We start from the raw sequence: 12,606 nt of genomic DNA, 5'->3' as shown, positions 1-12,606 counted from the left end.
ACTTTTTTTGACCATTAAATTGAAAACACTTCAAGTTCAAATTGAGAAAGATTAAGATCTACACATTTCCTTTATTTTCCTTTCATTTCCTTCAAGCAGTAAAAGGTATTTTCTTTTAAAAAAAGTTGTTCACAACAAATTATAAATAGCAACCTGAGACAAAGAATTCATTCTGTTGTGTTGTGTTGAGCTTAGAAGATATTTTCATAAAAGAGGGCACCATGCAAAGTCAAAGGAAGGGTGACAACATGTTTTTTTTTGTATGTGAAGCAGAGCAACTCTTTCCTCTTACCTTTGTGGTGGCGATACTATTGACGAAGCTGACTTGCTGGAAGCCCTTGTCGCTCTGCACCACGCAGATCTCCCAGCGAGGGTTGACGACCTCGTGCACAACCTTCAGAGGGTTGCCGATCTCGTCTGTCTTCCCCTTCAGGTACAGGTCCACATACTGGCGGAATGACGTAACCTGGAAGGGACAAAACATCTCATTTGTAAACCTGACCTCCTGTGGACCTGGCAACTGTTCTGGTGGACATAGTGTCTAGAAGTCTATGCTGAGGGCCACACATAACTGTTTGCCACAGCAGTTAACTATGGCCAGCAAACTGTATGTGTGTATTTTGAGTGTACAAGCATTGCTTAAGAAGTTAACAGTTACTCAAGTAACTTGTTAAGTATAGAAAACAGAAGTTCCAGACAGCATTCTTCACTTTCAAAAGACAGTGCATGCTGTCTGAAATGGATGTCAGTTTTCAAGCTTGGCCAGTTGCTTGACTAGCTTTTATACATTGAGTGTCGTATCACCTGGATGTCTAAGCTTCATTGACATACAACTGTATTGAACAGTCATTCTCGAACAAGATGTGCTGGATACTTACGGGCAGTTTTTCTCCATTCAAGAGAACCCTGACACCCTTGGTCGAACCAGCAATGTCGTACGCTCGCCGCCTTAGCAACGCAACTGTGTCGTCATCCAGGCGGTCCATCTTAAACTTTGGAAGGTCGGGCTTGAAGGTCACACAAGTGAAGTCCTGGAAAAAAAGTCAAAATTTCAAATGCTACTCATTGTTTCTTTAAGGTTACAATCATTTCTATTTGGCTAAAATGTTCATGGATTCAGTTCAAGATATGTGACTACTTCTACTAGATTTATAAACTAAAGGTAGAGCATCAGAGAACCAGTAAAAGGGCCTATTGAGAAAAGTGTTCACCTTGAACTCTGAGGGCTGTAAGTTCGTTATCCAGCCCAGTTATACCAAAAACATTAATGCTACATACTAATTTCTCTGCTTGGCAATCATTGATCGGGAAAAGGGACTGAGTCAAACACACATATTACTGCCAGCGAACCAGCCTTCTATCTCATGACCCAAGAGCTTAGGATCGAAGATGTGTGCCACCATGTATGAGGTGGGTACGACTAGTACTTAAACTTAGGCCCAATTTACACGAGGCACTTTGAACGACGTACGTCGTTTGTCCTAGGACAGTGACCTACGACTGTTTTCGTTTTACACACAACCCTGCGGCGCGCCGCAGTGCGTCACGGCGCGTCGCGTTGGCGTGAAGTCTGGTAACCCGCTGTGACGTTTGACAGCGCGCGTTTTCAATTTGGCGGGAATAGAACAAGTTCTGTTGTTGTTGTTTATCCTACAGATGATGATTTTCTTGTCTAATCGCGCGTACATGCAGCGCCTGGCAAGGGGCAAAAGACGGCTTGTACGTTGTAGGGACTGGTACCACGACATTCAACGGGCAGCCTTCTTTGCTGCAGATGCTATCATTCAAGCTCAAGGCCACGTCAACGGAGCAGTTTGTGTGCGAGAGCATACCGGGAGCGCTCACAGCGCCGCAGAATGGACTGCCTGCGACGCAGATCCGTTTACGCGAGGTTGGACGGCGCCGCAGACTCCCCGCGGAGTGTCGTAAGTCACCTCCGGAGGTGCCACACTGGAGGCGCCACAGCGCGCCGCAGCGCGTCGTCTTCGTTGTTTACACAGCGAAAAATAGTGTCGTAGGACGTGCGTCGCGCGTCGGAAGACGTACGTCGTTTGCTTTTTGGCTCGTGTAAATCAGGCCTTAATGAAGAACCAGGGCTCGAAATTCATTTTGGGGACTAGGTGCACCCAGCTTAAAAAATTGGGTGCACCAAAACATTTTCGGGTGCACCACTTAAATTCAAATAATAACCTAATAATAAAACTTAGTTACAGTTATCAAATTCTTAAACATGTACCATGACAGACATTTTTATTATCTTTCTAACACTTAGATGTCAAGAATATGATGATATGATGTATATTAGTATACTTTGATATCTTTACATACATAAACGCAAGAAAATATCTAGGTGCAGCTTCAATTTTGGGTGCACCCGGGTGCACATGCACCCAGTATTTCAAGTCCTGAGAACCCAAGCAACACTCTAAACAAGAATTATTTACTCACTGCGCCATGGTAGTCTTGGATCTTGGGCTCCCCGGCCTTGCCCATGTTACTCTTCCAGGTCTGTTTGAACTTCTTGCCTTCCTCCTTGGATGCAGTTTCCACACTGAACTCGCTGCTGAAGATGTTACACAGCTTGGCACCATAACCGTTTCTTCCACCTAAGTGTACAGAACACAAGAACTTCTGAAGTTTAATAAATATAGAATACAACACGGTGTATTCCGTATCACCCGTGGTACCAGCCCGACCGCGGGAAGGATCGCCCGTGTGATACAATTTTCGAACCTGTGTGATACGGAAAGTTATCACACGGTTTCATGTCACAGGTATGACATAATGAACACATACAGAAGACAGTCAGAAATTACAGTCAGAAATTACACTCTAGAAAAAAGAATTTGGTACCACTGACCCATGATGTATTTTTTGCATCTCATGCACTACCCTCAATATACTGGATTGTATTCCCGTCTCAATACACTGGATTGTATTGGGCACATTACATTTCGAACAAAACATAAAAGTGCTAAACAAAACTTCAGCAATGGTCCTGCAAAAGTACAAACATTTTATAGAAACAGAGACCACAGGAAACCACATGTTCGGAAGGACAGCAGGAATCACAGTGTAAAATCTAATATACAATGTAAAATAAGCCATGGTTTACCTGTGACCTTCCTTTCCTCATCGTTGTAGTTGGAGGATGTGAGAAGGTGCCCGAAGATGAGTGTGGGGACATATACCTGCTGTTCCTTGTGCATGACAACAGGGATGCCTTTTCCGTTGTTCCAGATAGAGATCTTACAGTTCTCTCTGTACACAAAACACACAGGAGTTTATTAGGTATGTGTGTTGGGAATATGAACGGGGCTAGAAAGATCTTAGTCATAAGACATTGAAATTAGGAGTATGTGTTGGGAATATGAACAGGACAGGCCCAATGATGGGCCAGAAAGATCTTAGTCATAAATCTTGGAAATTTCCACACAAATATTTTCCTTTTTTTTTCATCATTTTTGCCTGCACATTTTGGGCAGGCATCATATTGGCGGGTAAGACATTATGAACCTATGTTACATAGACAGTGTTCTTTTCATGCAGGTGTTAAATCTAGGTGGGGCTATCTATGGAAGTTGAAAAACCTGGTATAAAATAAACAGGATTCTTTTATAATGAAACCAAAAACGTAAAATCTACTAATTGGCTAAGCATTTACTAACTAATTGGGTAAGCAAAAAGTCATTGCCAATACTATGGCAGATTTGCAAGCATAAGAAGTTTTAAAAATATACCAGATAATGTAAGGCAGAACCAAAACATGACTTGTAACAATGCAACTTGAAGAACAAAACTACCGTTACACAACTTTGAGCATCAGCGGAACAAAACAAAAGCAGCCTTTCCAAGACAAAACCAGCAAACAGAAGAGCCCTAACATGCCATGTAATAGCTGTTATAAATCACAGAAACACCAGGGTGCTTTTGAACAACCTGGTAATGTAGCACTTCCCATAGCAACACAAATACCAACAATTTTACTTCCAATTTCAATTTTTTTTTCTTTTTTTCTTGGCAATAGTATTTTTGGGCTGAATTAGGAATAAATACAAGTTTGCTAAATTTGGAATAAAAGCATGCAACAATGTACTGTTGGGAAACAAAGTTAATGTACAGTACTTATTTTGCTTTCCTAAGAATTTTATAAAATAACACTGGTTGTATACCCAATCTCTGTATGCTATGGGAAGTGTTACTACCACCTAACATATACCAGACCCTCCAGTGGGGGTGGTACGTCACACCTACCCAGCTCTGCAATGTAAGCAGGGGGGATGGAAAACAAGTTAACAACATATCAGTGAAAGGTACACTTTTCATTCTTGACTCAAGGCAAGACAAATTGAAAAACACCTACTTCTTCTACATCTTATGTCACATAGTCATAGTCACATACATTGCCATAATACCATTACATCCAAATATCAGAATATTTTGACTGTATTGATCACACACTTCTGTAGCCAATTCCAAGCTCAATATAATGTCATTACAAATCATGTACAATGACATTGTTTTTCTTATCAACAACTGAAATCACAATTCAAGATAAGAACACTTACGGATCGATGGTGATCTTGATCATGTTCATGGTTGGATCCCGTTGCTTGTTGTCAGCAGCATTCACTGAAATAAAAAAAAACAAGTTTGTACACACTTGTAATGCCGACAGCTTCTACTGTAGACATGACCACTTGTCAAGGATTGAACTGTTTATCTTCTTGTATGAACTGTTAACAGACTTCAATCTGCAGTATACATCACACTAGTAGCTGAAATAGTAAAACACTCAGGGCTTCTTACCGAGAATTTCATCGAAGATCTTGTAGAGACCAGGAACAAAGGTGATGGAGCGATTCACCAGACCCACATCCTCACCGTCATGGACCCACATGTTCTGGAAAGAGAGAATTAGAAAAAGGTTTAGAAAATTTACATATCATGATGATATCATTGTAGAAAAAAAAAGATGTTATGGAACTATTGAGCATTAAGAAGCCAACAGACTTCTCCTACACCCTCACAAGGAAAATTCTGTGCAAATAGTACAGTGATGATGATATTTTCAATTTGTTCATAGTAAGTGTAAACCAAATAACAACAACAATACAACATGAGTCTGCGCTACAACTTCAGCTGAATTTATGCCCTGAAATTTGGAAAAAAAGAGGCTTTGCCATGTCTACTATCTACCCTAATGATGTTGGCACTTAATTGCAGATAATACTGGATATATTTTGACAAGAATCAAGACGTAACCGCAAGAAAATTGTGAAAAAAATTAAGCAGAGTTGTGAGTGGGCAACTGGAAAATGATACAAAGTCAACCGAAATTTGCCACAATCAGAGCGCACTATTCGAATATGAAATCTGTACCTGTGTGAGATGTTCCACAGATCCGATGTAGGTGTCGGGACGGAGCAGGATGTGTTCCAGCTGAGTCTTCTTCTGGTAGATCCGCTCCACAGAGAGGCGCTTCTTGTTCTTCCCTCCCTTCTCCTTCTCTGCCTTGGGAGGGGCATCTCCTCCAGCAGGGGCCTTTTCTGCCTTCTTTTGGGCATTGTCAAACAAGGTCTGTGGGAAGGGTTTGAAAGTAAGTTACATATTTGTATGGTATACACTTCATTAAGCACGGCGACTCTTAGACTGAGAGGGTGTCTTTTTCTTAACTCTGCACAGCTGAAAAGGTATCTTTACCTTTCAAAATTTAGCTCCAAATCCAATCATACAGACACAAACCTGCATAATTGTGTATAATAAATTTTCGATCCCTGATCACTGTCTTCCATGTATATACATGCAGTATTCTCCACGTATAATTTGAAATCATAGGGACAGTTGAAAAGGATAAGTGTGTGGCAAGAAAAATATCAAGTATGGATGATCATGTCTAGAACTTCTAGTAGAAGAAACTTTTTTTTAAATATTATGAAACATATAAGCGTTCTGAACTGTTCGAGAAAATAGTCAAATGACATAAATGCAGTAACAACGGAAACATGAAGAAGTTGACTGTCAGAAAGAAGTTGGAAGCCAGTCCTGAGGACGTAACGATCACGTCTAGAAGGAAACATGAACACACAGCTCACCCTTACCCTTAGTGGACTTTCGGCATCCATCTTGGAAAAGTTAGCGCTAGTACTTCAGCTGAATTTACGCCGAAATCTTAACAAAGAAGCTTTGACACGTCTTGCCTATGATATCAGCACTTCTACAGATGCTACTAGATATCTTCTGACAAGAATTAAGGCATAAAACGCGAGAAAATGTACAAAACTAAGGACAGTTGTGTATGAGCGACGGCAAAACGATACAAAGTCGCCCGAAATTTGCCACAACCGCCAAAACCAAGTCGACCAATCAGAGCTCACTATTCGAATATGAAATCTCGTGTTTTCTCGCGGGAATTCAGGTGAGATTTTCGCCGGCAGACAGACGATTTTTTTATTATCGAAATTTAAGCATAAATTATTGCGTTTATGTGCACTTAACGGTTATGATAATTGATCAGAAGTTTGTACATCTCCCAAATATCAATAATATTGGTATTTTTTGGCGATCGATCGTTTGAACGAAGACGCAGCTGGCCCCAAATCTGTGCATCGGAACGCACATCGATAAAAACAAAGGACGGACTCTCGCGGCTGATATCTGCAATCGCAAAACTAATCTAATCAAAATGTCTGAAAGCTGTACATACCACCCAATCAGGAAGCGAACTTGTTCCTTCTTTTGCCGCCATCTTGGTATTTTTCTGGAGGACTCCGCGTTAGGTGTGGTGATCTAACGGAGACCACGCAGCTTGAAGTTCTGGTTTGAAAAAAAGCCGGCTCTAGAAAACCGGCCCTTCTCCGCCTACGATCGGATATAAACCGATTTCCGGGGACGACAGAATTGATGAAGTTAAAGACCAATGGCTCAAATTCCTCGATCTTGAAATATGCAGCAAATGGACGAAATATTACAAGTAAATCAAGCACAGGCTATCCTTGACGTAATTCAAATGTCCGCCATTTTGGAAGACCATGTGCGTGCTACAAAAGTCTCCTTCATTGGATCATTCATATGTAAATTAGCTAGATCAGCCAATCAACGCCCCTTTTTCCAAAATCTAGGCTCTGGTACCTTTGCGCTATCACTTCCGGGTTCAAGCAGAAACCGGAAGCGTTATTTTTTCCTGGCTACCAAAACACACGAAAATGGCTGGATCTGCGCTAAAACGTCTGATGGCAGAATACAAACGTAAGTTTCCTCTCACCTGTACCTTTATGACGTAACGTAATCTCTGAAAAGTCTGTGTTTATGACGTGATTTAGAAACGTTGACGTGTCAATCTAAGCTGCTATGATCCACATATGTTACAATACAAAACCTTGAAAAATAATTATTATGATAGTACACAAATACTTGCAATTCGTGCCCTAACCTGTGATATTTTGACCCCCAGAGCTGACCCTGAATCCACCAGAGGGGATTGTTGCAGGGCCAGTTAACGAAGAAAACTTCTTTGAATGGGAAGCTCTCATCTTGTATGTAAACCTTCTGTCAAATGTCTTTCTATTCACCTTGCATATTCACCTTGCATCCAGCTGATAGGTACCCTTGTCGGGTAATGAGGCTGGTAGAATCGGTATGTAGATGGCGCAGGGTTAAGCTTCCTTCCTTCTTACTTCCTTCCTTCCTTCCTTCCTATATACTAATATACTATATAGTATAAATTTTCATGTCAGTTGTGCCCAGAATCTTGAACTATTGCACTGCATTGAACTATAATATACGTGTTTTACCACTGTTAATGCACCTACTGTATATTTTAACAATGCTGCAAACGTTGCAACAAGTTGTTCACTCATTTGGTTAGAGATTGTATGAAACCTAATTACAATAGTTTGGAAATTAGCGCTTCCACGAAAAATACATTTGAGAAGCGAACAGTGTGATTGAAAGATACTATTTCCCTTTATGGCTTTTCAAAAGTCTGTTTTCTTTTGAGCCGCTATGCTACTGCTAGGTTGCGAGCTGGTTGCCATCTTCACTGTGATGTCATCGGTTAGCCTGGATACCAGACCCCAGCCCGATCTCAAATATATCTATCGCATAGATATAACATTATTTAGTGTATACATATTTTTGAGATTGTCCTGGGGTCTGGTATCCAGGCTAGTTACAGGTAGTCAATTTATTGTGCAATTCTTTGTGTGTGTTTGCAGAGGCCCAGAAGGGACGTGTTTTGAAGGAGGCGTGTTCCAGGCCAGGATGACGTTCCCCTCAGACTACCCCCTCAGTCCACCCAAGATGAAGTTCACCAGCGAGATGTTCCATCCAAACAGTATGTTGTTCTCATGTGCTTTCATTTCAACCATGCGTATCTTCATCAAGCATGGCCCTGCGGCGCAATTGGTAATGCAACTCCACTGCCTAGCCATCAAAATCAAAGTCTATGGATCCATGGGCCAAAGTTCGATTCTAGCAATGTCTTGGGTCGTCTTCTGACATCTGCTTTGAGAAATACTATACTGTCCAATTCAAGATACATGTACATGTAGTTGTATACATGATATGGTAGTAATGCATGTACTATATAAGTGACAGCTTTAGGTAAATATGCTATGTACCAATTTGTATCTACTACCTCTGCCACCATTCAATCACTTTTAACAATCTTTATGACATTGAATGAATGATTATGGGTATGCCCAGTATTTTGAACATTTCTAAAATCCTTATTTGTTGTAATAGTTAACATTGAACTTTGTGTCCCTAGTTTACCCTGATGGCAGGGTGTGTATCTCCATCCTACACGCCCCTGGTGATGACCCTATGGGTTATGAGAGCAGCAACGAACGCTGGAGCCCTGTACAGAGTGTGGAGAAGATCCTACTGTCCGTGGTCAGCATGCTAGCAGGTATTATCATGTCCCACATTCCAAATGTTAGTATAGCATGCATAGTCCTGAGGTTAGTATCCCAGCCTCTGGACCAAGAGGCCATGAATATGAATCCAGGCTATGTCACTCACCCAACATATAACATGCTTGCTTCTTGAAAGAGTTGTAGTTAAATCCCTGGTTGACTGTTCATTGTACATTATACTTGTCAAAAAGGGAGATTTCCTTGGAACAATGAACTTGTAAATACTGTAATTACCAGATAAAGGGTATCTTTCAGTTAGACTGTATTAGATGTAATTATCCAACATCTTTTCCCACTACTGTATGGTACAAATGAAGTGGTAACGCACTTATATGTTCTCTGTGTGAACAAACATTTTTGGATATGTTTGCTCATGAAATCAGCATGTTTGATATATATCCTCTCAGACTGTAGCCTTATTTGTGTAAGGAAGAATTAGCTTAAGGAATGCATGGAACGAAATGAGATGTCTAAAGACCCATGAATGTTCTTGTGCCCCTCCAGAACCCAATGATGAAAGTGGAGCGAACGTGGACGCCTCCAAGATGTGGCGTGAAGATCGGGAACAGTTCGACCAAATTGCGCACAGACTCGTCAGAAAATCCATCGGATTATGATGTTGAGTTCCTCTTCACTCTCAGACATCGATATTTATATATCATTTGATAATCAATGCTAAGGAAGGAAATAACTTTCAAGATCAACATGGTGAAAGTTAAAAAAATTATATAATCATTTGGTTTAGTTCATTATTAAGTGCAGGGTTTGTTTTCTTTTCTGGCTCATTGAATTCCTGTCACTCTTTCACAGTTTGATAAACAATGCTATCATGCCAAAGCAAAGAAATTAGAACTTATGAAAACCTAACAACTCAGACTTTGGATTTGTTCTTATTTGGACCGGGAAGAATCTAACATGGTCAGACTGTAACAGACCATGTCATATATACAAAATTGGTGAGAATATTTTCCAAAATATGGGTATTATTTTCCTTATAATGAAGACAAATGGGCTTACCGTTATACTAGTATCGTCCCACTTTCAACCATTTCTGTAGTTAGAAAAAAATATTGTAAGTGAACTTCTCACAATTTTGACCAACAATTTTCTTTGTTTTTTTTTTCCATTGCTGGTCTCAATGATTTTTTTAATTTGTGATCACTTTTTGATTTAACAATATTTACATCCTGCACACTATATTGAAAAAAAAAACACATATAAATATATGATATTAGAATATTAAACATAATACATAACCAATTATAAGAAATTTTATCAAAGATTGTGACCTCTTTGATTTAACTAATGTTATCATATGTCTCTTGAGACAGGTTTTGTATGCAACATTAACATCACCCTTGTTTGAAATATTTACCTTTATTAAATTATGTCAATGTTTTTTTATGTGTCTTTCTATTTTGAACTACCTGCTGTAGGGTATGTTTTGGCAAAGTCTAACATTGTATGTTTATTGTAAAAATACAGAATAAAGATACAGTTAGCAGGGGTCAAATTGGTAAAATTGTGCCACAACATACCTGTCCCTGGTGCTGAACACCATGTACACACAAACAAATCTACCTGTACCTGGTACTGAAAAACATATTTAAACAGATTAAATTAGACTTGTGCTTGGTGCTGAATGCCATCCATGCATGCAAACACATCTGTCCTTGGTGCTGAACGCTATCTACACACAAGTAAGCACCCATCCCTGGTGCTGAACACCATCCATACATAGGCAAACATACCTGTCCTTGGTGCTCAACGCAATCCACATATAGCAAACACACCTGTCCTTGGTGCTGAACACCATCCACACACAGCAAAACACGCCTGTCCTTGGTGCTGAACACCATCCACACACAGACAAACATACCTGTCCCTGGTGTTGAACACCATCCACACACAGGCAAACATACCTGTCCCTGGTGCTGAACACCATCCACACACAGACAAACATACCTGTCCCTGGTGCTGAACACCATCCACTCACATGCAAACACGTCCCTGGTGCTCAACACCATAAATAGACAGGTAAACACACCTGTCCATGGTGCTCAACACCATAAATAGACAAGTAAAAACACCTGTCCCTTGTGCTGAACACCATCCACACACAGGTAAACACACCTGTCCCTGGTGCTGAATAACATCCACCCACAGGCAAACATACCTGTCCCTGATGCTGAACACCATATACACACAGGTTGATACATGCCCTTGGTGATGAACAATATCCACACACACACACAAACATACCTGTCCCTGGTGTTGAACACCATCCACACAGTGACGAACATGCATCCTAAGTGTAAAGCTAACAATGATCAGTACACAAAGAAAAATCATCATTATTTTCGGTTCTCATCCTTTTATGTTTGCGCCTTTGACTATTATTTTATCTCTAATTTATCTACATCAATCATCAATTAAGGATCTACAGGTCATTTCTGTACCAGGTCTACACACATTTGCTGATTGAAGTACCCTGTCGTACCAATACAATGTGCAAGGCGGCGCTTCAAAGTAGACAGCATATACTACTGTAGTAGATAATGCTCCTCGTGCAAACCTAAGCCCTGAATCGTCATCGCATATCACCAAAAGGGAGATGTTTCTGATATAGAAAAGATAGGGCACATCGCTGGATTATCAAACTCCGAATATGCACAACATGTGGAAAATGTAGGAATCGAACATTGAGGAAAGAAGTCCACCAAACTTTGATTCTTTTAGAAAATCCTTGACAGGTTGATCAAAATCGCAGCCCCTACCCCCCATCCCGTATGCCGTGCTTGTCGTCATAAGAGCGGAACCGATATATGTATCCAACCCCCCACATACATGTCATGCCTGTCCCCTCACGCGATGGATCGCCTTGTACCACACACCTTGAGGGGACCAACCGTTATTAATTGAAAGGAGGCGGGTGTATGATTTGACTAATCATAGATTCTACTTTCTCATATTAGCCTTGCTGTACGAGAAAAGGTCACGAATACGGGTGCTGTACAAAATACTGCAGCGATTTCTCCAGACGAACTGGAAAGAATTCCCTGGTTTAGGGAAAGAAGGTGGTTCTAAAAACAGAAATGAACCACCCCTCGGGTCACCTGCGCGGGAAAACATGAGAAGTATGCGTCACCTTCCGTCGCCAGTGTCTGATGTGTCCCTGCCGCGCCGCCAACAAAACAACGCCGTGAAAGGCGCTAAGCTGGCAGAGATAATACCGTTTGTGCCGACCTGCCGACCTCTAACCCCGGGCAATGATGTAGGTCGCACCTTGGGAGAGGAAGCGATCTAATACCACTGTCACATTTGGCGAAAATCGATCCGACGACGATTCTGCATCGATCGCCCGAGCCTCGCTTAAAATAATAACTTTATTGCACAACAATTGTGTAGAGTCGGCAATGAGTAGGTCGCACCCTTGGGAGAGGAAGCGATCTAATACCCCTGTCACATTTGGCGAAAATCGATCGGACGACGATTCTGCGGCGATGGCCCGAGCCTCGCTTATAATACTAACTTTATTGCACAACAATTGTACAAAGTACGAAGTATGGCTTATATGTGACAGGGACGGTTTTTAGGTGAAAAATACGCGCAACCCTCTGTCGATCTTAGATATCGCCGATCGTGGATAATGTGACAGGGGTATAACCAATGTTCTTATCATTGCGGC

General features: G+C 41.0%; 2 protein-coding genes across 2 annotated transcripts in view; one reads left to right on the top strand and one right to left on the bottom strand.

Moving 5' to 3' along the window:
* Positions 1-7,009, bottom strand: part of LOC118405366 (DNA topoisomerase 2-alpha-like) — a gene marked incomplete in the record, with an annotated part of 29,190 nt that extends 22,181 nt beyond the window's left edge. The window contains 9 exon segments of the mRNA XM_035804835.1: positions 293-466; positions 879-1,031; positions 2,449-2,606; positions 3,116-3,261; positions 4,255-4,260; positions 4,569-4,632; positions 4,810-4,903; positions 5,383-5,580; positions 6,707-7,009. Coding sequence (XP_035660728.1) covers positions 293-466; positions 879-1,031; positions 2,449-2,606; positions 3,116-3,261; positions 4,255-4,260; positions 4,569-4,632; positions 4,810-4,903; positions 5,383-5,580; positions 6,707-6,748 — 1,035 coding nt within the window.
* A 24-nt stretch (positions 7,010-7,033) lies between these two features.
* LOC118405368 (ubiquitin-conjugating enzyme E2 G2) lies at positions 7,034-10,316 on the top strand. The gene is made up of 5 exons (XM_035804836.1): positions 7,034-7,248; positions 7,454-7,535; positions 8,217-8,335; positions 8,771-8,911; positions 9,423-10,316. The coding sequence occupies exons 1-5, from the start codon at positions 7,206-7,208 to the stop codon at positions 9,533-9,535; spliced, it is 498 nt and encodes a 165-aa protein (XP_035660729.1). The 5' UTR covers positions 7,034-7,205; the 3' UTR covers positions 9,536-10,316.
* Positions 10,317-12,606: the final 2,290 nt, after the last annotated feature.

The sequence above is a fragment of the Branchiostoma floridae genome, chromosome 18, assembly GCF_000003815.2.
Source record: "Branchiostoma floridae strain S238N-H82 chromosome 18, Bfl_VNyyK, whole genome shotgun sequence".
NCBI lineage: Eukaryota > Metazoa > Chordata > Leptocardii > Amphioxiformes > Branchiostomatidae > Branchiostoma > Branchiostoma floridae.
This window is presented reverse-complemented; position numbering and strand designations above follow the sequence as displayed.